The following is a 22262-nucleotide window of genomic DNA, read 5'->3' as shown; positions in this document are numbered from 1 at the left end:
TAAAGGATACCGTGGGCTTTTATTTTTTTTCTTAGAAAGACCTTTGTGTTACAGCAATTACTTGTGAACTCTCTGGTCCCTGCACATCTCCAGGAAGGTGTCACTGTCACGGTGCTGACTGTGCAGGTCCTGGCTGTCGGGCTCTGGAGCGGGTCCCGATGGAACGGCAGCAGCCAGTGGCTCATTGGCGAGCATCGGCTGCCATCCCCCGGCCACCGCCGCGCCGGGTGTGTGTCTGTCGCACAGGAGAGCTGCTTGCTGCTCTTCCAGCAGCCTGCGAAATTCCTGCCTCCCGGGAGACATTATTTTCCAGCACACTTGGGTGGAGGAGCAGCTACCGCTGTGAGCCAGGTGGGTGCTTCTGTCCGTGGATGCTGTGCCCCGACAGCGGCATCCCAGCCCTGCGGCAGCAGCGCACCAGGGCCGTCACCTGGGGAGAGGTGTTCGTGAGACACCTCTCGGTGAAGGGTCTGGGTGTGAAACCGAAAGGGCTAGTTCTTCAATTTTTTGTTATTAAGTAAATCAGCTCCGCAGAAGCCACTGGTGTACACTTGGTAGCTAAGGAGAGGAGCCAGCTCCTGAGCCCCTGAGGGCTGGTGTCCCACAGAGGATGACTCCTTCCTTCTGCCCGAGTAAGGTGATTGTGGGCAGAAACCCTGCAGGCATTGCAGCCTCGGAGGGGTGAGTGTTCCACCCCTGGAAGCGTTCAAGGCCGGGTTGGACAGGGCGTGGAGCAACCTCGGCTAGTGGAGGGCGTCCCATCACTCCAGCCCTGACACGGAGCTAGCGCCGTGCCAGGGAGAAGGCTGGGGCAGAGCATCCGTGTGATCTCCCCGGACATGTGGGAGCCGCTGCCGGGCTGCCCTCTGCCTCTGGCTCGGCTCCGAGCAGCTCCGAGCCCGGCCGGGGAGGAGCGGGCAGGCTGGGAGGGACGGGTGCGTGGGGGTGTGGGGGTGTCTGGTGTGGTGTGGGGTGCGTGCCGGGGGTGTGGGGTGCGTGTCGGGGGTGTGGGGTGCGTTTCGGGGATGTGGGGTGCGTTTCGGGGATGTAGGGTGCGCGGCTGGTGTGGGGCGCAGGGCAGCAGAGGGGCACGGGGCTGCTGGGGGAGCTCGCACCAAGAGCCTGCTTTGTGCTCTGATGAGCGGTGTCATTTATTTCTGCCCTCAGCTTGTTTGCAGATGAGTCACTGGGTTTCAGGAACGTCAGAAAGGGCTGCCGCAGGAACCGAAACGCACTTTGTTTTCAAGCACTCAGCGGGGTGACCGTGAGCAGGAAAAGAGGAAGAGGCTTTGAGTCACCCGCTCCCCGCGTTGCTCAGTGTGCCTTGGCAAGTGAGCAGATGACACCCGGGGGCACAGATAGCTTTCTCAGGAAAAGGGAGAGAGCTTTCCCCCTTGACTGCCGTACTTTTTAAATATGTTTTTTCTTCCCCTTAACTCAGAGGGGTTCCCCCAAGGAACTCGGAGGTGAAGGACAGACATCTGAATCTGCTGTTGTGGTGCTGCTGTGGTGTGCAACACTTCCTTGTCCCTGTGCCCGTCTGTCTGCCAGGAGAGGCACAGAGACCACAGGCACTTGTCACAGATCAGCCACCAACCCTCCTCCAGGTGTGTGGACCAGATGTCTCCTGACAGGCTGTTTCTCTGTTGCAAGATGCCGGGTTTTTGAGGGATGAACATTTGGGATGGGGACGTACTGACACTTCAGCCATACAGGGCAATGAGGGGATGCCCTGGAGTGGGGGAGGCTCCATGCCAATGTTTTTGTGGCACTAAGAGCTCCTCTGCACCAGCAAATGTTGAGCACATGGACACCCATCCTTGTGCCTCCTTCATGGACACCCATCCCTGCAGCTCCTCTGCTGCAGCTGGCAGAGGCAGGGCCCTTACAAAAGGCGTGTAGAGCAGCTCTGTGTTGATCTGTCGTGACAGCACGTGCCAGCCTACACTGAACTGCCACACAGCTGGCAGACAGAACCCAACACGCTCACCCCATGGCCCTGGCTCCCTCCTCCCCTGCCTGTGCCCCTGCCAGCCTTTCCTCCCAGAGCTGGCAGTCCCAGGCGTGTGTGGCAATACTTTTTAAAGGTGCATAAAAGGTCTCTACTCAGAAAAATGACTGTAACTTGTCTGTTTTTATTACATCTCTGCTTTGATAGCAGTGGCCCTGCTTTTCCCCTTGCAGGCTCACATCCCAGCCAGGGTTAATTGTGTCCAAGTCTGGCTGCTTTGCGCAGTTACTGTCCCTGGTATTTGTCCAGAGGTCTCAACAAAACCTGTCACAGTGTGTTTCAGAAGAGTCTGTTGGGGTGCCCAGTGATGTCAGTGACCTGCAGCAGCTGGGACACACGGCTCCAGCCGTGGCTGCAGGGCTGTGTGCCGGGGTGGCCCTGCTCCGTGGGTGTTTAGGGCTCGGCTGGGTGGCTGCCAGGGCTGGCAAACTGCTCTGCCCGGGGCTCACCCGCTGCTCACCCGTCCTCCTGCACTGCTGACCTGTGACTGAGGGGCAGCGGGGACAGGCGCCCACTCCACTGACCCACCCAGGCCCAGGGCTGCTTCCTGTGCTTCTCCATCACATCCAGGAGCTGGAAATCGGAAGGTTATTCAAAGCCATGCTGAAATAACAATGGTCAGGTAGTAACTGGGGAGAAAAACCAACCCAGCCAGAAGTTCTCAGAGTCATAAATCTTCCTCCAGCTCTGGCCATCCAGGGAAGGTGCAGGGATGACATCTGGCCAGGGCTCTCCCTGGCACTGTGCCTGTCCCAGCTCTGCCACCACAGCCCCTTGTACCCTGTTCCAGAGACTCTGCATGGACTTTGCTGTGTGTCCCCAGATCTGCTGTGCCAGGGAAGTCCTTGGTCCCCACTGAGACCCGAGTGCTGTGCTGAGGTCATTGTCCTGCCCTCGCTCCGCCACACTTCCAGCTTCTGCTCTTGGCCTTCAGCTCGTTTCCCTCTCTGCAGCTCAAAGTCCCTCACTGGCACCATGAGCCAAAGGCAGTGCTATTTTCCCGTCTTTGCCAAAAGGTGAGTTGAGGGATGCCAGGGATGCCGAGCAAGTCGGAGTATGAAGAGGTCGAGGTCAGGCGAGTGCCTGAGGCAGGCAGGGCTGTAAGGACAAATCCTGGCAGAGCAGCAGCTGCTGGTGAGAATTGTGTGCAGGAATGGAAAAATTAAGCAGATTTCTGTAACTGCCAAGCCTGATTGTTAACTCCCCTGTGAGCACAAGGCACAGCGAGAGCCTGGGGCTCTGCTCGGAGGGATTTGTGTTACTCGCACCTAAACCACAGGTCACATGGGGGCCCTTCCGCTCTCGCACTTCGGGGTGGTGGCAGCCCCGGCCGTGGCACAGCGCTCGCCCTGAGCCCCGAGCCCCGAGCCCCGGGCCCCCGGCCATGGCACAGCGCTCGCCCTGAGCCCCGAGCCCCTGCCCATGGCCCTGCGGCGGCTCCTGCAGCACAACCTGAGCGCCGGCCCCGCGGGCGGGGAGCAGGCGCTGCCCATGGACGGCAGGAGGATGCAGCACTTGGCCAGCACGGTGGCGACGCTGCCCCGCGGGCGCAAACAGGTACGGGCTGGGCGCGGGGCAGAGCCGACACGGCCCGGTGTGCTCCGGTTCGGTGTGCCCCAGCTCGGTGTGCTCCGGTTCGGTGTGCCCCGGCTCGGTGTGCCCCGGCTCGGTGTGCCCCGGCTCGGTGTGCTCCGGTTCGGTGTGCCCCGGCTCGGTGTGCCCCGGCTCGGTGTGCCCCGGCCTTGGGGGGCTCGGTGTGCCCCGGCCTTGGGGGGCCCGGTGTGCCCCGGTTCGGTGTGCCCCGGCTCGCCCGGTGTGCCCCGGTTCGGTGTGCCCCGGCCCGGTGTGCCCCGGCCCGGTGTGCCCCGGCTCGGTGTGCCCCGGCTCGCTCGGTGTGCTCCGGTTCGGTGTGCCCCGGCCCGGTGTGCCCCGGCCCGGTGTGCCCCGGCTCGCTCGGTGTGCCCCGGCTCGCTCGGTGTGCCCCGGCCCGGTGTGCCCCGGCTCGCTCGGTGTGCCCCGGCCCGGTGTGCCCGGCCCGGTGTCCCCCGGTTCGGTGTGCCCGGCCCGGTGTGCCCCGGCCCGGTGTGCCCCGGCTCGCTCGGTGTGCCCCGGCCCGGTGTGCCCCGGCCCGGTGTGCCCCGGCTCGCCCGGTGTGCCCCGGCTCGCCCGGTATGCCCCGGCTCGCTCGGTGTGCCCCGGTTCGGTGTGCCCCGGCCCGGTGTGCCCCGGCCCGGTGTGCCCCGGCTCGCTCGGTGTGCCCCGGCTCGCTCGGTGTGCCCCGGCTCGCCCGGTGTGCCCCGGCCCGGTGTGCCCGGCTCCAGGACGGCCCCTCAGGCTCTCCGTGGTTTGGGCTGCCGGAAGGGTGACCGCCGGGTGCCCTTAGCGGGCTGGTTCTGGGGATGGCAGGGGATCTTGGCGGCACTGGCGGTGTGGGAAGCTCTGGAGGAGCCAGAGACGGGCATCCTGCCTGCGGGGCTGGGGCTGTGAGGGGCGGTGGTAGCTGAGATCCGGCCCCGGCTGAGCTCCCCTCCATTTCCAGCCGTGTTGGGAGCCAGGAAGGGTTTGTGCTGTCTGGGTGCTCCTTTGAACGTGCATTTGCCTCGGTCAAGTGGCCTGGCCGCCCTCTGCGTGCGACGCTGACAGAAAGCGCCCACCATGTGCCATTTCCATCTGGATTTGGGAGTGTTTCTGTACAACTGCTGGGGCTGTCTCTGCCTCTGGGCTTTTCCCCCAGAGCAGCGCAGTGCGGCACAGTGCTGCTGCTGGCCACGGGATTCCCACAGAACTGTCTTGCTGTGGCCGTAAGTCGTCGGCTGAGCAGTTCCAGCTCTGAACTATTTGTCTGACATGAAAAAGCCTGAACAGAAAGTGTGAGGCATGATAGTGTGAAAGTATAACCAGAAAAATCGTGTGCAACATCTGTGCACTGAAGGCTTTGCTTTGTTCAGCCACGGAAGGGCACTTAACCTTTTCTTGGTACATGTGTTAGGGGACGAGAGAAAGCCAGAGCCGGTCCTGGCAGCGCTGCTGCTGGGTGGCACCGGCTCCTGCGGCTGCGGTGGAGCCCTCGGTGTGCGGCGGTGGCCGCTGGCGGGGACAGGCTGGAGGGGACAGGCTGGAGGTGTCGGCTGCGATGTGGCTGCGACTGGTAAAGCTGAGTTACATCAGGGCCAAGGACATGCTGCAGGGACCGTCCCCAGAGCTGGAGTCCTTTGCCCAGGTGTGGCCCTGCTGTCAAGCCCTCTCATCTTCTCCCAGATGGGTGATACATGGCCTGTCTCTCCTCCCCTTGTCCCTCAACAAGTAAATGCACGTCTGTGAAGTTGCTGTTTCTGTAGGAGGTCATGCTGTGGCACCATTTTGTCCTGCTGAACCTGTATTGATTACAAACATCTCACTGATAATGGAACTCCTTACTCATGGTTCACTTTTTGGGGAAGAATCCATGTTTAACACTGATCCTAGCTCTTCCCAGAGACCTCTACAGGCACAGCTGTCCCTAGACTGAAGCAGGGGTCCTGGGTGCCTGTGCCTGGCTGGGAGATGCTGTGCAGACACTGCAGAGCTCTCTGTCTGCACTCCAGGAGAGGCACAACCTCTCCTGGCATGGTTCAGTTTATAAATGCCCACAGATTTTTAGAGGAAAGGGACAAAAGTGAGATGAGCTCTTGGCACAACAGAGATGTGATTTGTGCTCTGAGCTCGCCACCAGCATCTGACAGGAGGATTCGACCTCCAGGTGCTTTTCCTCCTGGTTGGAAAGTTCAAGCTCTCTTTTGACCAAGGCAGAGGCTGCGTTGGTGTGAGGCGCTGGTGGGATGCCACCAGCTGGTTTTAGTTCTTCTCTAAACCGCTGGTTTTATCTGTGTGCCTTGAAGAACCACAAACATACTGACCCCTTTCCTTTCCTGTTTCTGGTCACAGCTTGCCTTAGCCAGATCCAGCTCCTTGGGCGACTCCTCCAAGCCTCAAAGGTACGATTCTATGATTCTATGATTCTATGATTCTAAGATTCTTTGATTCTAGAGTCACTGTCTTATTCTGCATGAAACGTGTGTCCCGGGAATTTTGCCAGCCCAGGTGGGATGGGGGTGCGAGGCAGAGAGTGGTACCCAGCACCTGGGACGTGCAGGTGCAGTTATGACCTTTGGCTTGAGCAAGGGAAGAGGCAGCAGTGCCAGGGTGACACCCTGCAGGCACAGGGAGGGGTGATGGTGGGGACACCACTGTTCTGGGTGGAAATGCAGTCCCACAGAGCACAGCCCCCCTTGTTCACACGGAATTCTGTGTGTTCCTCATGCAGGCACCTCGTTGCTATATTGAAAGAAGATAAAGAGACGTTTGGGTTTGAAATCCAGGTAAGACTTTAATGACAAGTTGATTCCTTAAAAACAAAATGTGGTGCAGAGTCTGAAGTGTCATATCCTCAAAATGAGGTTAAGGCCAGCGGGAGCAGAGGAAGGCGTCTGTCAGAGCTGTGAAATTTGAAGAGCTTGCAGCACTCATACAACACAGGGATGCTTTTCTGAGGATTTTTTCATAGCGAAGGTCACAGATGAAAATTTTTGGCCTTCTCACAAGTCAGAGTGTTGAATGTAGGAGAAATCCCGTCCAAATCCAAATAAGAGGCAATGACAGTGTCTTCTTACCTCCATAAGTGAATATTTTTGTGAGAATTGTGTATGAGAATATTTTCATATAAAATGAGAGATCAAAAAACTCTCTTAAAAATTACCTTACACTGGCTTCTTGCTACCTCCTTTAATATGCACAGAGAGGTATGTACTTTTGAAGAAGATATTGATATATTTTTCAATAAATAACTGCTAAGCATGACTTTTGGGGCAGAAGCTAAATCATACAGGAAGAGATTCTGTTTGGTGTAGAAGTCAGTAAGTCATCAAGTAGGAGAACCAGAATGTTACCAGGAGTACTGCTAGTGGGAGATTTTATGTTTGTGGGTTTTTGTGAGAAAGGTAACTCCTAATCAGCAGGTCTGCTAAAATCCTGGCTACAGTTAAAAAATGATCCCAGGAATAAAGGGACATAGTTTGGGAGCAGGGGGATCTGCCTGCCAGCAGCAGGGCACTTTCAAAATGCTTTCCTCTCTTTGCACACAAAGGGAAAGCAGTATTTTCTGTGAAATTAGTGTATTAGGAAAAGCTTAACTTTGCCCGTTTTGGGTCTGTGACTAATGAGGGGGTCAGCGCTCAGCTCATGAACAGAGGAGAGCTTTCAGAAGGGAGGATAATTGAGTCAATTATTGGGCTTTTGTGTAAATTGTCAGGGCAGATTTTCATTGTACGTGACATTCTGATTAAAAATAATTGTTCTTGGCACATTTTCTTCCTGAACGTACATTCAGCGTGAGCACTTCATAGAGAGTCTGGGCTGCAGAAAGGCAGCATCTGTCAGATACTGAGGGCGTTTAGAAGCTGTAGTTTCATTGCTATGAGATAAATTTAAGGAAAGCAGAATAAGGTGATGTGAAACTTTAGGTCTACATCTGCAGGGAGCTCATGCTTCACTCGTCACTCTTAGTTTAACCAGGAATTTTACTGCGAGTCCAAAGGCTGGAATCACTGCACTGGGGGGATTTGGCCAGATGAGCTCTGAACTCCCCTGGCCTCCATCATGTTGTTCCATACTGGATGAGAAATTTGGGAACCCAATGTGAGCTCTTCTCTCTGCGTTAGAAGTGGCAGTCACAGGTTTCCAGGAAGCTCAGGCTCAGTGCTGAAGGCAGATGTGGTATTTGCATGTCACCAGAAAACATTTCCTGCTGTCGCAGGATCCGGACAGGCTGCGGCACCGGATTTTGCATTTTTCTAAATTCATGTCAGCACCTAGAACCACACGAGGGATTTAGAGTAATTAGAGTTACTTAATGTTTAGTTGAATGTGTAAGGCAAGAATAAAAAGCACTTTTAGGAGTGTGAGGATGTGTGTGGATGATGACTTTCAGAGGCCAGAAGAGCAAAAGTAGGTTCAAATCTTCTCTCTTTTCAGTTCCCATACAAACGGAGCTCTCTGTAGCAGCAGCTGACTCCACACAACATTCCCAATGAGTAGGAGCCAATCCCTTGAAAAGCCTCAGTCCCATCCTGCCATGTTCCCCTGGGAATATGAGGCATCCTTCCAGAAAGGCATTCCCACCTATGCTGACACATTCTTGGTTGAAGTTGCAGCGTTTTTAATACTGAATAACCAGCTTGCTTTAAAACTTGTTTGTTTTGCTTTTTTTTTTCTCCAAACCCAGTATACAGGCACCTGTCAGGTGTCTGCTGTTTTCTGCTGTACAAATTAATTTTAATTGTTGGGTTATAGCATTTTGGGGTTCTCACTTGCACGTAATATACTCTGCTCGTCACAGCCTTCTCATTGAAAAAGTACTGAATTTTAAATGATTTTCATGGCTCCAGGATTGGTAACTCTGTCCCTTTGGTGTTAACAGACTATTAGGTTTCCACACCAAAATGATTTCTCCCTGGAGGTGTGCACTTGCGTCTGCAGAATCCAAGAGGAAAGCCCTGCCCATCTCTCTGGCCTTCAGACTGGTAACTATCTGTGGGTTTTCCTGATGTGGGAGGCCTCATCCTCCCTTCTGCCTGTTGCTGTTCCTGAGCAGCAGGTGGAAGGTGTGCACAGCTGCTCGTGCTCACTTTGGCCTCTGTGTGTCTCCGACAGGTGACATCCTCACCAGCATCAACGGCGTGAACACCGAGGGGTTTGGTCACAAGCAAATAGTGGACTTGATAAAGTCTTCAGGGAACTATCTGAGGTGGGTGTTTCTCCTTCAGACGGGGTTTGGCCTGATATCATCTCCCACTGAAGGCAGGATCGTGTTGTCCCCCAGCCCTGCACTGTCTGAGAGGCAGAAATCCCTCTGGGTAGAGCCTCTGTGCTTCAGGGCCAGCATCACCTGTTCCCACAGGTTAGAGACCGTCAATGGGGCCTTGTTCGTGAGGAAAATGGAGCTGGAGGCCAAACTGCAGGCACTCAAGGTAATATGATTGATTAGTTATTCCACTGTCAAATGGAGAGGGCTCTGTGGGTTCCCTGCTGATGGGGGCAGGCGGGTGTCCGTGGGACTGGGGTCCTGGCAAGGGCTGACACCTGTGGGTTCCCTGCAGCCAGCACCCCCAGCCGCCCCAGCACTGGTCCCTCTGATAATATTTTTCGGAAATGGGGAATAGAGAAGAAATGTGGTCACAATCTCAGGACTGCCCAGGTGAGCTTAGGCTGGTCAGTTTGGGTGTAGGAATGTCCAGCTCCACAGGGTTCATTGGATTGATGGGGAGGTGCCTCCTGTGGCTGTCCCCAGGCACAGCCTCACCTCCTTGGTGGGTGTTGTTAATCAGCTCTGCAGTGGTTTATTTTACCCCAAGAGCTGGCCTGCAGCAGAGGGAAGGAACGTTGCTGGGTGTTGGAAGGCCTGTGGCACTGGGGGGCTGTAAGGATTTCCAGGTGGTGTGTTCCCAGCGCAGGCAGGGACGGTTGGCTGTGCCATTCCCACACCACGCTGTGAGGCCCAGGGAGGAGGAGTGGGGTGCCTGTTCCTGGTGGGTGGTCCAGGGCTGGGCAGAGCTGCAGAGGAGCGCTGGCACTGCCACAGCTGGGTGATGGTGGGCTGCATGCTCTCCGGGCTGCATGCTCTCCGGGTTTCAGGCTGCCCCTTTCCAAATCAGACGTGGCCAGTGCTTTGGCCAGAGCACCCTCGGGCATGAGCACACTCGTGTTTTCTGGAAGAAATTTGCTAAACTCTGTGAAAACTGTCTGAGTAAAAGTGGGACACACAAGTGTTTCCTGACCTGCACTTCTTAGAGTGTTTTCTGTTCAAGTGCTCTGTGCTTCCGTGAAGTGACAGAGCCTCTTCCGTCTCCTCCGCAGCAAGCGCTGCACCAGCGATGGGGGGAGCTGCGGGCGCTGCTGGCGCGGGAGCGGCTCTTGCTGCACGGTACGTGTGGGGACCGCAGCCGGCCCCGAAAGCACTTCTGCAATCTCACTGTCATTTGCTTCCTTTTCCCCTCTTAATGAAGGCAAGGGGCTGGCCCAGGGAACACTTTTGTCCCGAGAGTAATGAGCTTGGCTGCTGCTTGACCAATGCACACCAAGGGCTCTTTGCATCAGCCCTAGGATATGAGTTTATGTGGGTGGTAAAATTTTTTCCATTCTTACTTCGGTCTTAGCAGGGAAGAGGCTGGTTTGGGTTTTTTTATGGACTGCCCAGGCACCAGGGTGCAGGGACCACCTCACAGCCAAGAGCACCTTCCCACGTGGAAAGGGGCTGCTCCCTGTGCCAAGGGGCTGGGCAGGATCCTTCCCTGTGCCCAGAACAGACGTCCTGCTCCTGGTGATGAGCAGCCGGTGACTAACACTCCTCTCTGGCTCGTGCTTCCAGGGGAGGTGAACGACAACACTCAGCTGGGCACGCTGGAGCTGGAAGAGCCCAGCTCGTGTGGTGGCTGCAGCTCACCAGCACCCTTCTTCCCAAGCGAGCCCCGCTTCTCCAGCGAGAGCAGCTCCCGCAGCCGGCTGAGCTCCATGACGGTGGGCAGCGAGGACAGCTTCTACCAGGGCAGCGCCTTCGAGGACTCGGCTGCAGAGAGCCTGAGCCGCCAGTCCAGCATGGATGATGATTGTGTCTTCCCCAGGGATGGGGATGGAGCTGCTGGGAGGAGCTCGCTGCGCAGGAACCGCAGCATCAGCCTGGCCAGCAGCGGGTCCATGTCCCCGCTCTGGGAGAGCTGCAGCTACTCCAGCAGTTTTGGGACCCTCCCACGGAAAAGCAGGAGAGCCAGTGTTCGAAAGCATCTTTTGAAATTCATTCCAGGCTTTCACCGGGCAGTGGAAGAGGAAGAAAGTCGGGTCTGATGTCACACGTGAGCCCTTCGATGCGTGGGCTCCGCATGTGGGGCTGGGGCTGCCGCTGGCTGGGGCACACCGTGGGTGCAGCGCGGTGGCACGGCAGGGCACGCCCCCAGACAACAGCACTGATGGGATTCACACAGCTCTGGCGTTTTAATTATTTTCATTTTTAATCAGAGCACGCTGCGGACCTCTTCATTAATGTGAAAAATGAGTGACTCCAAAATGTGAAGAACCTTTGCAGAACTTCCTCAGCGAACTTTACTGTTAATAACAGTTTTTAATTGAATGCGAAATTGATAGCTATTTATTTCCTGTTACCGGAGTCAGTGTCTTCCAAAGGTCTTTAATAAAATGAGTGCTTCTACTAAAACCAGTGACAGAGTCCTGTTGGGAAGAGGATGGAGCCTGGAGCGAATGGCAGAGAGACCCTGGGCAGGGATGTTCTGGGATGACAGGTTTAGTGTCCTGGCAGCTGTTGTACAAACTGTGTGATAACCCAATACTGGTTTGATCTGAGCAGCTGCAGTCTCTGCCAGCTGCTGATTTTCCATGTCTTGCCAGGCTGTCTCATTCCAGGGGATTTGGAGTGGAAAGGACCCTCCTGAGCAGGCACATGCCCCCAGACTCTTCTGCAGAGCCAGTGCCGGGGAAGACAGTGGTGTCTGTGGTGCTGCCCAGAGCATCTGTGTGTGCCCAGCAGATCTGACCTCTCTAAGGCAAAGAGAAAAAAAAAGGCAGAGGGTTGTCCTGCAGGGATGAGCATGATTGCTCTGTGCAGGCAGGTTGGTGGCATTCAGGGCCTCCCCTGGCATGCTGTGCTGGGGACCCTGTCCCCCAGTGCCCCAGGGGTGCAGGAGCTGCCCCTTGGTCCCACTGCTCTCAGCACTCCACACCTGCTCACATTTCTCCAGAAGTGGAGGCTTCAGGCAGTAAGGATGCCATGAGAGCATGTGTGAAGTGGGGTTTAATAACTATGGGCACAGATGTGTGGAAAAAGAGAGATTTTTCGCTCCCTCTCAGTACACAGAAACAGGCTGTTTGTTCAGCCTGAGCAGCCTAATGATGTTTTTTCAAATACAACTGGAAGCATTTTAAATATAATTCAAAGACCTTGTGTGACTCATTCTCCTGTTGCCTGTGCAGCTGTACCCTCGGGTACTGCCATTCCAGGGTTTTCTGGGCTTGAGAGGGACCACAGGCTAAATCCAATAGCTTCCCTCCGAGATGAGCTCCAAACAAAAGCAATCTGTTCCCAAAACTTCTCTGATTCATGGACATTGCTAAGGCAGAAGAGTCAGTACCGGCCTCTGTAATTTCTGTGGAAAGGATTAAGTAGCTGGAAATATGTCAGGTCTCTGGGAGAGCTGGAGGGCACTCAGAGGAGCTGGAGGGAAGTCAGGGGAGCTGGAGGACGATCAGGAGAGGAGCTTTTTGTACATGAGGGTGATGTCCTGTCCTTGCTGCTGCACCGAGTGCCTGCAGTTCAGCCTGGGAGCTCCTCTGCTCTGGGTCCAGCCCCAGCCCCTGGAGGGAGGGGGGTTCTGCTCCAACACCCCCATGGTGTTGAAGCCCATCCCCAGTCCAGGCTGGGGCATTTCAGGTGCTGCTCTGGGCTCTGGAGCTCGTCACTAGACACCAAGCTTTTGCCCATGATTTGCTATCTCAAAATAGGTTTCTACTTTTCATTGCCAGTAGCACCAGCTGGAGGGAGAAATAAAAATCAGAGATTGGTTCTCATTGGCCAAAATGTTGAGTTAAAGGCAGATTAGGGGTGTCCAAAAGGAACTGGGGGCAGAAAAAACTGAACATCTGGTGAGAGTTGTAGTGCCTAAAGGGAATGGGCGGCCCCAGCACTGAGAAAGGGACTCTAATTTATTGCAGCTTTACAGGCCAAAGCTGTGATTCCTTCGGTATGAAAGGTTAATTTGCCACACTCTGGGATATAGGCACTTACTGTGAGCATGGAAAGGCTGGAGGAGCCTGAACACCCAGCAGGCTCAAGACAGACAGAACAAGTGATGTGGTCCCAGCAGGGTGAGAGCACGCTTTGGGTGCTATGAAATGACAACATGACACGTTCACAGCCAGGATCACAAACAGGATGTGGGTGACAAGCATTGAGCTCTGCTGTGCCCCAGCCTGTGGGGGAGGAAGGAGCTCACAGGACAGCCAAAGTGCTCAGAAAGCAAAGCAGCTGCTACAGCTTTTTGAAATGGCATTTCTCCTTGCAGAGAGCACTTTGGGTGGATCCTGCTCTGCCTCCCGGGAGCGGGGCAGGAGGAGGGTGGGTGTACAGGCGGCACGGGACAGTGACACCAGGGGTTTGGGTTCGGCTCCGGGTGCTCTGGACCTCCAGCAGCAGAGGTGTTCTCACTGATCACGGGGGCACTGCAGGGACTGGAGAGTTCCCAGCAGCCAGTGGAACCTTTTCTCGGCTTATCTCCCAGGGGCTGAGGGGGTAACACAAGTTTACTGCAGAGGAAAGTGCAGCTGGTCTTCGAAGAATGCAATTTGATTTTAAATGGAACATTTTAATTAATCTGATGAATGCTACAGAGCCTGACCTTCTGAGGGGACTTAACTGTTCAACGGGGTCTTACCCAGTGCCCAGACCCTCCCACCAGGTCCTGGCTCCCTCCTGCTGTTCTGCTGAGCTGGTTCCTGCAGCCACACCCAGCACTTCCTTTCCCACGCGGGCCGTGTTCCCCTGTGGCAGCCGCTGGTCACACCCAGCTCTGAGCTCTGAGCAGAAGATGGCACTCGTGGTTATCGCGGGCCTGCCAGCCCTGCAAGGTAAAGGGGACTCACACTTATCTACAGACAGAGCCAGCAGCGAGTCCCGGTGCTCCTGGCATGGACCAGCTGCTGTTAGTGGTGTCACATCCAGCTGTGGCTGTGCCACACCAGATTGGAAAGAAGAAAGCTTTTTCATTTTTAAAAGCTTGAAGAGGCAGAAATCCACCCCACTGGGTTTGTGCAGAAGGAATGTTTCCCTGCCTTGAGAGGCAGCTTTGCCCAGTGTTTACAAACAGCTGCCTGTGGTGGGAAGAACCCACAGCTGCCTTTTCCGTCTGCAATCCTGTGGGGTGCTGTGGCAACACAAATGGTTCTGTGACTCTCTGATAATAGAAAGGAACTTCCTCCTCTCCAGCCACCAGACCTTGCTGGGTACTCAGCCTCTCCTCCTGAGGGCACCAGTTGCTGCATGGTCAACTCACTTTCAAACCTTATCATGCATTTTTTTTGGACAGAGTTTTCCAGCGAAGGATGGATTTTATAAATCAATTAAACCAAACTCATTTCAAAACAATAATGAAAACTTGTTGATTTAAAGACACGAACTCAAGAGATGAATAGAAGCAGTGGAAAGGCTTTGGATCCATTTCTAATCAGGGGCTGAACTCCCCAAGAGGATTTCCAAACCCTAAAGCCCAAAGATACCAGAAGTGTTGTATTGTACAAACACAGAATGTCATTCACAGCAGGAGATTACATTCTTATGTAAACCTGGCTTTGGGCAGCAGGGTTGAGACAAGTTCAGCTGCGGTCAGAAATGCCCCAGTGCTGCTCCACTGATTCTCCAGCTTCCCTCTGCAAAACACTGTACTCTGGATCCTGCCAGCCTTAGGTCTGACTGAGAGCTACTGAGAGAATCATGGAATGTCTTGGGTTGAAAGGGACCTTAAAACTCATCCTGTTCCACCCCCTGCCATGGGCAGGGACACCTTCCACTATTCCAGGTTGCTCCAAGCCCCATCCAACCTGGCCTGGGACACTGCCAGGGCTCCAGAGGCAGCCACAGCCCCTCTGAGCAGTGCTGGCTGTCCAGGGCCTGTGGCCAGGCACAGGTGGACAGTGTGGCACCACGCTGTGTGCAGGGCCTGTGCCCTTCCCACTGCCCGGGCTGCTCCCCACAGGGCAAAATGTGCCCATTGAGCCCCCACAGCATGGCGAGGTCCATCCACGGCGGGGTCCATCCACGGCAGGGTCCATCCTTGGCAAGGTCCATCCTCGGTGAGGTTCATCCTTGGCAAGGTCCATCCAGGGCGAGGTTCATCCTCAGTGAGGTCCATCTATGGTGAGGTCCATCCATGGCAGGGTCCATCCTCAGCAAGGTCCACCCCCGGCAGGGTCCATCCTTGGCAAGGTCCATCCCCGGCAAGGTCCATCCACGTCGAGGTCCATCCCCGGCAAGGTCCATCTACGGTGAGGTCCATCCCCGGCAAGGTCCATCCCCGGCGAGGTCCATCCACGTCGAGGTCCATCCCCGGCAAGGTCCATCTACGGTGAGGTCCATCCCCGGCAAGGTCCATCCCCGGCGAGGTCCATCCCCGGCAGGGTCCATCCACGGCGAGGTCCATCCACGGCAGTGTCCATTCCCGGCAAGGTCCATCCACGGCAGAGTCCATCCACGGCAGGGTCCATCCACGGCGAGGTTCATCCCCGGCAGGATCCATCCACGGCGAGGTTCATCCCCGGCAGGATTCCCGGCACAAACCCGATGGGGAATGTTAAGCGGGTTAGGTGGCAGGCGCTGGGGAAGGTGGTCACCCTCCGGGGATTAGGGGTCAGAACAATGGCCGTGCCTGTGTCCAGCGGGGACACAAAGAGCCGTTGTGCCCGGAGCACAAACTCCCGTTTATTGCCGCGGGGCTGACATGCCCACAGCCCCGCTCTCCAGGCCAGCACAAAAGCTTCCTTGCTTCAGATTGTTTGTTTATGTAAATTATAATGGTGCATTTAATTATGCAACGGGCAGAGCCTTGGCGACAAGGGAGGTGCTGATTGGGCTGGCAAGCCCTGGGCACAGCGGATGGTGCGGCCGCGGGCTCGGCAGAGGAGACGCGCCAGGACCGCTCTCGCAGGGGACCAGACCCCGGGGCGAAGGGGTGACGAGGAGCTCCCCACCCCGGGGCAGGAGCGGGGCCCCGGAGGAGCAGGGCCCCAGTCGGAGAGCACGGCACGGCACGGCACGGTCCGGCCCTCAGCATGACGGAAGAAATCCCTGCAGCACCCACCATGCCGGCGTGCAACGGGAGCGTTCCCCCGGAGCACGGCCCGCGCCCCGTCATCGGTGGCATCGATGAAATTGCAAAATCTGTTGGGACAGTCCCGTACGCAAATGCGGAAACGAGCCCTGACACTACACCTGAAAAGGAAAATCTGGAGGAAAATAGAAATTCATTGGGAGAGGACATCACTCCGGGGAATTTTGCTGGAGAGAAGCGGTGCCAAGGTATCGTACGGGGCTGCCTGTCTCTAAGTGCTGGGAGAGAAAAGTTCTGTTCTATCTATAGCCTGATGAATAGCGGGATGTGCTGCGCGTGTTAGTCAAAATTCCTAATCTGTGGTAGCTGTAACAGTGACTTGGAGTAATTCAGAGTCTGGGTCACATTTGATGGATGCAATGAACAGTTCATAACTAAAGAAACGAGCAAATCTAAATCTGCTCTGAAAATCTGCCGATCTGCAGCCATTAAAACCTCATTGTCATCACTAATTGCTCCATCAGCCTATGTCTTGTGCTTTGTGTTTCCCAAAGAAAAGCGAGCGGAGAACAATGGGACACTACAGCAGGGACCAGCGGATATCCAGGACACAGGGACCAATGGCCAGGGATCAGGGGAAGGTAATGCAAAATGCCATCTGATGCGGGGTTTCCCTGATGTGTAGCAAAGACACAATGGATGCTGGATGTAGGTGGTTATTATCTTTTTAATTGGGTCAGACCCTTCTATTCCAGAGAGCAGTGACTCATTTCTCATCTGTGAGTTGCTGCACCTTAGAAACCACGGCTGGTATCTTCCCTACAGAGGTTTTACGAATCTCCTCGACCTTGGGGTATTGAAGCTTTGTGGGGTCTTCAGCCAGGAGGTCCCCAACAGCCTCATGAGGTTGGGAGATACTCTGTCTTCTGCTCCATGCTCAGAGGAGAACCTTGTGAGGCTGCTGGTGGTCACAAAACCCAAATTCTTTTCCTGCCTGATTCACCAAGTGTTGAATCCCCCAATGACCAACTACCCACAAAAAATTGCTCCCCTAAACACCTGTTACTGGGTCTGCTCTGCTCGTTTCTGGGTGAAAATGGTAGAAATGGACCCTCAGCCATCTCCTGTGGGTGAGCAGGGCTGCAGGGGGGTCACTGCCCATCCTGGTCAGGAGTTACAAATACACTGAGTATATGCATAAATGAACATACTTAATTCACTATGCAAACTGCAGCCACTCCTCCAAAAGGAGGAGTATTTTATGGAGAGTTACCAAAGGAGTATTTTATATTATATTTATTGGAGTGTTACTAGAGGAGAACAGCCACATCTCTCCGAGGGGGCTCTAGGCATTACTCCTTTCCACATCTCCCACCCACAGGCTCCTCCCATCTCTGTGGCTTTGGCAGTGGTGGGACAAGGGTGGCTGGACCGGAAGCTGCTGGTGATGCTCTGCCCTGAGCTTTGAAGTGGGCTCTAAATGAGTCATGGGCTCAGCCCCGGAAGCCAAACCTGCTTCCATTAACAAAAGGAAAAATATCTGAACATTTGTCATGGGCAAATTAATATTTCATAGCAGCTGCCTAGGCTGTGAGGTGAATAGTGGTGGAGCTTTCCCACTTAGAGCTGACATCCATATTCCAGCTGTGCTGCTTTAGGAGCACACAATAAAACCTATTAAAGGATCTCTCATGGGCCCCCTGCACCCGCCCTGCAACCACAGCACTTTATCTCGAAATTGCAGGCAGCTTTTTAGTACCCAATCAATTTAGTCTAATTAATACTCTGGACCCCACAGGCAAAACCTTGAATAGACCATTTGTTGCAACATTAAAGCATCATTAACCACAGAGACGTGCCAAACAGGGCAAATGGGAGATGGCCATCGCCGCCAGGGTGGCCACTGCTGAGGGAGGGACACGTCCCAGTGGGGCACAGCTGGGCACTGCATGCAGAATAGCTCCCTTCCCTTCCCTTCCCTTCCCTTCCCTTCCCTTCCCTTCCCTTCCCTTCCCTTCCCTTCCCTTCCCTTCCCTTCCCTTCCCTTCCCTTCCCTTCCCGGGAGTGGGAGTACAACGGGGGAGGCATTAGAAAGGGCAAGCAATGAGTTTGGGAGCGCAGGGAGTCTCTCCAGCGTGCCCCAGGCAGCCCCGGTGTTGGGGTCCAGCCTGGCCGTGCTCCCCCTGTCCCTGGGGTGGGGGATGTGGGGCAGGAGCGGGTGAGTGTCCCCGGAGCCCCTCTCACCGCCGCGCCCGTGTCGCGCAGGGCCGGGGGGCACAGCGGGGCTGCCCGCGGGCAGCGCCGGGCCGGACACGGCGGCCGCTCCCGGCACGGAGACCCTGGCGGGCAGCGCCGACCCCACAGGGAACCCGGCCGGGGAGGAGGAGGAGGAAGAGGAGGAGGCAGAGGAGGAGGACACCGAAGAGGATGAAGTTCAGGTGATTGAAATCAAGAAGGAGAACAGCGAAGCGTCCCGCCTGCAGCAGAGAGACAGCGACAAGCAACCACCGCCCCTGGGCAGCCCCGGCTGCAACTCCCCGCTGGAGAAACGGGGGGAGCAGCCCGGCCTGGGAAAAAAGAATGACATCTCCAGACACAGCTATTCCAGATACAACACAATCTCCTACCGGAGGATCCGCAAAGGAAACACCAAGCAGCGGATCGATGAGTTTGAGTCCATGATGCACTTATGAACTGAGGGGAAGTGCCTAACACACCAAGTCTTTGCTCCGAGCTTGGTTTTATTTTGTTCCCCCAAGACGTGTCTCTTCACGCAACACAAGGTCACTGCTTTCCTTCTTTTTGTATATGATTTATAATACACTGTGAAAATTTAACATCTTGGCTTTGACAGGGGCAGAAGCGTCCATAGCGCAGGAAAATAAATAATCAGTTTGCTAAGTACATACCCATTTGATTTTAAGGTTATCCTCTTATTTTCTCTCCACCTTTACAAGTGTGTTGAGACCACAGGAAGGCTGGAGCTGGCTGGGGCTCCTCTGGCTGCCGACACGCACGTGGCCCAAGCCACCAGCCGTGCAGTAATGAGCTGGCAGTGTGGCAGTCGTGACACTGCCAGGGCAGGGGGAAAAAGGGACGACTGCTGGCACCCCCCTGCTCTGTTTTGCAGTCTGCCTGTCCTTGTGCCTGATGGTGCCCTGGCAGCCTCCCTCTGCCAGCACCGTCCGTGCCCACGTTGTGCTGCGGGGGTGGAGATGCACCGGCACCGCGGGCAGGCGCTGCTGGCTGGGAGCCGAAGGGGATGAGGGGGCACCGAGGCCCCTGTGCCCTCCCTGCCACCCCTCACTCGGGGTGTGATGGCACTGTGGACTCAGGTGTGAGCAGTGGTGTCACCTGCCTGCCCACACCGGCCCTGCTGCCCCCCGTGTGAGCCGGACTGTGACCCAGGGTGCAGCCAGCCCACACCGGGCTCCTCTTCCCCTGCTGTCCCTCCTCGCTGGCAGCCCCAGCCCTGGTGCTGGGGTCCCCACCAGGCCGGGGGGCAGCTGTGGGCAGTGCTGCTGGTGCTGGCTGGCCACGGTGTCTGCCCCGCCAGCCCAGGGTGGCCTTGGGCCAGTGGTACCGGTGACCAGTGCCATCTCCAGAGACGCAGCGGGGGTCTGGGCTGGCCCTGAGGGCAGCAGCTCAGCCGGCACCTCCATGCCTGTGCCTGCGTGCACATGGTGAGCCTGGCCACTGCCAGGAACACCTAATCTCCCAATGCCACCAGGTCAGACTCTAGGTGTCTTCTTGATTTTCATGCTAAGTTTAGACACAAAATTTTAAAGATTATTTTGTCAAAACCAGGTGAGTTTTATCCATTATTTTTGTCTCACCTGGACATTACCCTTCTCCATTTTGAAAGACCTTTGTGTAACCACCATGCAGTGGTGGCAATCTTTTAAAAATGTTTTACATTCAGATTTGTCTAGAGTTGGGATTTAGCTTTGCAATTGTCACTCCAGAAAGCATCTGGGAAAGTTGAGAACAGCTGGCAAGGGAGAGGAGGTAAGGATGGAGTTATACAGTGGCCTCCTGCAGCCATAAGTGCCTTTTTAAGGATTAGTTTTACATCTCCAGCAGCACTGATTATCGCTTTGACTTTTCTTGTTCTACATAAAGGCAATTATTTACTGGCAACGTGAAAATAATACAGGGCAATTCTGCATTGTGCCAGCAGACACAGCCCTCATTGTGCCATTCACACTTGTTTATTTGCTCCTTGGCCTGGGGAAATTCTGAGCTTCGCTTGTACCAACTTATACTGTGGGTCTGTTCCTGCTGACAGCTGCTCTGGGGGTGGCACGTCCCTCTTGAAAACGTGGTTATGGTGATTCCAGCCAAGGCCATGCTGGACAGGGCTGGGAGCAACCTGGGATAGGGAAAGGTGTCCCTGCCCATGGCACGGGGGTGGAACAAGATGAGCTTTAAGGTCCCTTCCAACCCAAACCACTCTGATTCTATCAGTCTTTGTGACCACTCCCAGAGCTTTCGGTGGGAAAGGCTCCCCAGGGCTTCCGAGAGCCTTGGACTCGCTTCGTACCTCCCCTGCACAGCAGCGCCCGCTCAGCCCAGAGCGGCAGGGGCCTCTCCCCTTCACGGGGAGCTGGAAAAGGAAGGGGCTGGGATGCTCGGGGCCCCCAAGAGCCCTTCCCGAGAGCCTCTCCCGAGAGCCCTTCCCACCTGGCCTGACCCGCCGGGAGGGTGTGGTGTGAACAGCAAGGGGTTCACAATGGGCAGGGATGGAGTGCTGGGCCTCTGGCCATCACTGTGGTCAGCGGGCCAGATGCGCATGGGGAGGAGCCGGGCACGGAGCTGCCCGCACGGCGTGTGAGGGCAAGGGACACGCAGAGATCTGGGCCCTTGTCCTTGGAGCAGAGGCACTTTCAGGCAGATGCTGCCTAGGGCATGGCAACCACAGCCTGAAAATCCTTTCTGACGGCCGGCGAGTGAGAGGCAGAGCCCTGTGCAGAGAGTTGGTGCCAGGTGTCACGACACCTGCAGCAGCTGTGGCTGCAGCAACCAGCTCAGCGACTGCCCTTCCCTGCACCGAACGAGGAGCCAGCACGGCCAGAAATCAGGGGAATTGGCGCTTTGAAGGCTCTTCCTGCGGTGATGCTTTACGGTTCAACCTGGCTGTAACTCGGGAGGAGCCCCTAGAGAGGGTCCAGGTTGGTCAGATTTAACACACTGCGCTCAGAGGAAGCAGCTTCATCTATTATCATTTATTCCTTTTTTTTTTTTTTTAATTATTTAACACCGGGGACATCAGGGGCTCCTGTCCCCATCCCATGCACAGGTTTTTCCACCCGTGGTGCCTGGCCCTGCTGCTCCCAAAGCTGCCCGGCCCCATGGAGCAATGCCCAGCCCGAGTGTCCGTGGGGAGGAGTGGCACGGGCGCCCAGCGCCACGGCTGCCGAGCCTGCCGGAAAAATGCTCTCGTTTCTGGAAGACTGGGCTGACTGGTGCCATCGGAATGTTCTCAGTATGGAGCAACAGCAGGGCCCCAGCTCACTGCCAGTGGCCCCCAGGCGCCCTCCAGTCTTTGAGCAAAGATCCAACAGGGAAGTGAGCATTTATACAAGCAGGGCAGCGGCACACGAGTGACAGGGCTGGCGATGGGATGTGACTGTGACATATGACCGCCTGGTGCCTGCTCGGTGACAAGTGATTGAATGTCAGCAAACAGAATTTGATGAAATTCATGCTCCTGATACGAGCTGACTGCCCAAACAACGTCTGTGTCATTTTTCTGATGGTGACTGCGGGCTAGCTGCGCTGAAGGAGGGAGAGAAAATCAGGAAGACAGTTGGAATAGGAGTCAACTGGGAAAATCTCTTGGGCCAATCAATATTTTGGCAGACTGAGCCTGTCAGATGCTGTCAGCACTGATCCACCCTGTCAGAGGTAGCATTATGCCAGGGCCTTCTGCAAACCCAAAGGAGAGGTCGGGGGGTGTGAGGCAGGACTGGGGCTCGGCTGTGCTTACCGGTGCCGTGAGCAGCGAGGGCCATGCTCAGCCCAGGTACGCCAAGGGCTTGTGCTGGAGCTGCCCCTCATCTCTGCAGGGGTACAGGGAGCAGCATCCCTCAGCAGGAATTCCCAATGGGAGCAGGGTAGAAACCCCGCTTGGTGTTACGTACTCTGGATCTCACAGCCCTGGCACACAGAATTTATTCTCCCATCAAATCCGTCCCATCGGTGACTGGTGATGGATTTTGGAGATGAAGAGTTTCACAGGAAGGACAACACTTGCCCATGACAGTGAGTCCAGAGGGAGTTTGGTGTGCAGAGCCTGGCTGTGCCATGCAGCCTGGGCTAAGGGAGCAGCAGTGCTCCTGGAGAGCCCCCAGAAAGCCACAGGGGCTCAGGGACATGGGTGGGTCCTGGCA

At 55.7% G+C, this 22262-nt stretch overlaps 2 protein-coding genes across 3 annotated transcripts; both read left to right on the top strand.

The window, feature by feature from the left end:
- The first annotated feature begins 3060 nt into the window (after positions 1-3060).
- Positions 3061-11252, top strand: LOC125328370 (cytohesin 1 interacting protein). Of its 2 annotated transcripts, none has more exons than XM_048308906.1 (8): positions 3061-3568; positions 5936-5985; positions 6315-6369; positions 8466-8568; positions 8699-8792; positions 8946-9015; positions 9905-9968; positions 10413-11252. In XM_048308906.1, exons 1-8 carry the CDS (start codon positions 3434-3436, stop codon positions 10883-10885), a joined length of 1044 nt encoding a protein of 347 aa, XP_048164863.1. In that variant the 5' UTR covers positions 3061-3433; the 3' UTR covers positions 10886-11252. The 2 variants fall into 2 exon arrangements, with proteins under 2 accessions (XP_048164863.1, XP_048164862.1); XM_048308905.1 differs by having other exon boundaries at positions 3224-3568; positions 9902-9968.
- A 4385-nt stretch (positions 11253-15637) lies between these two features.
- On the top strand, positions 15638-18782 carry ERMN (ermin). The gene is made up of 3 exons (XM_048308901.1): positions 15638-16118; positions 16425-16511; positions 18136-18782. The coding sequence occupies exons 1-3, from the start codon at positions 15872-15874 to the stop codon at positions 18561-18563; spliced, it is 762 nt and encodes a 253-aa protein (XP_048164858.1). The 5' UTR covers positions 15638-15871; the 3' UTR covers positions 18564-18782.
- Positions 18783-22262: the final 3480 nt, after the last annotated feature.

The sequence above is a fragment of the Corvus hawaiiensis genome, chromosome 7, assembly GCF_020740725.1.
Source record: "Corvus hawaiiensis isolate bCorHaw1 chromosome 7, bCorHaw1.pri.cur, whole genome shotgun sequence".
NCBI lineage: Eukaryota > Metazoa > Chordata > Aves > Passeriformes > Corvidae > Corvus > Corvus hawaiiensis.
This window is presented reverse-complemented; position numbering and strand designations above follow the sequence as displayed.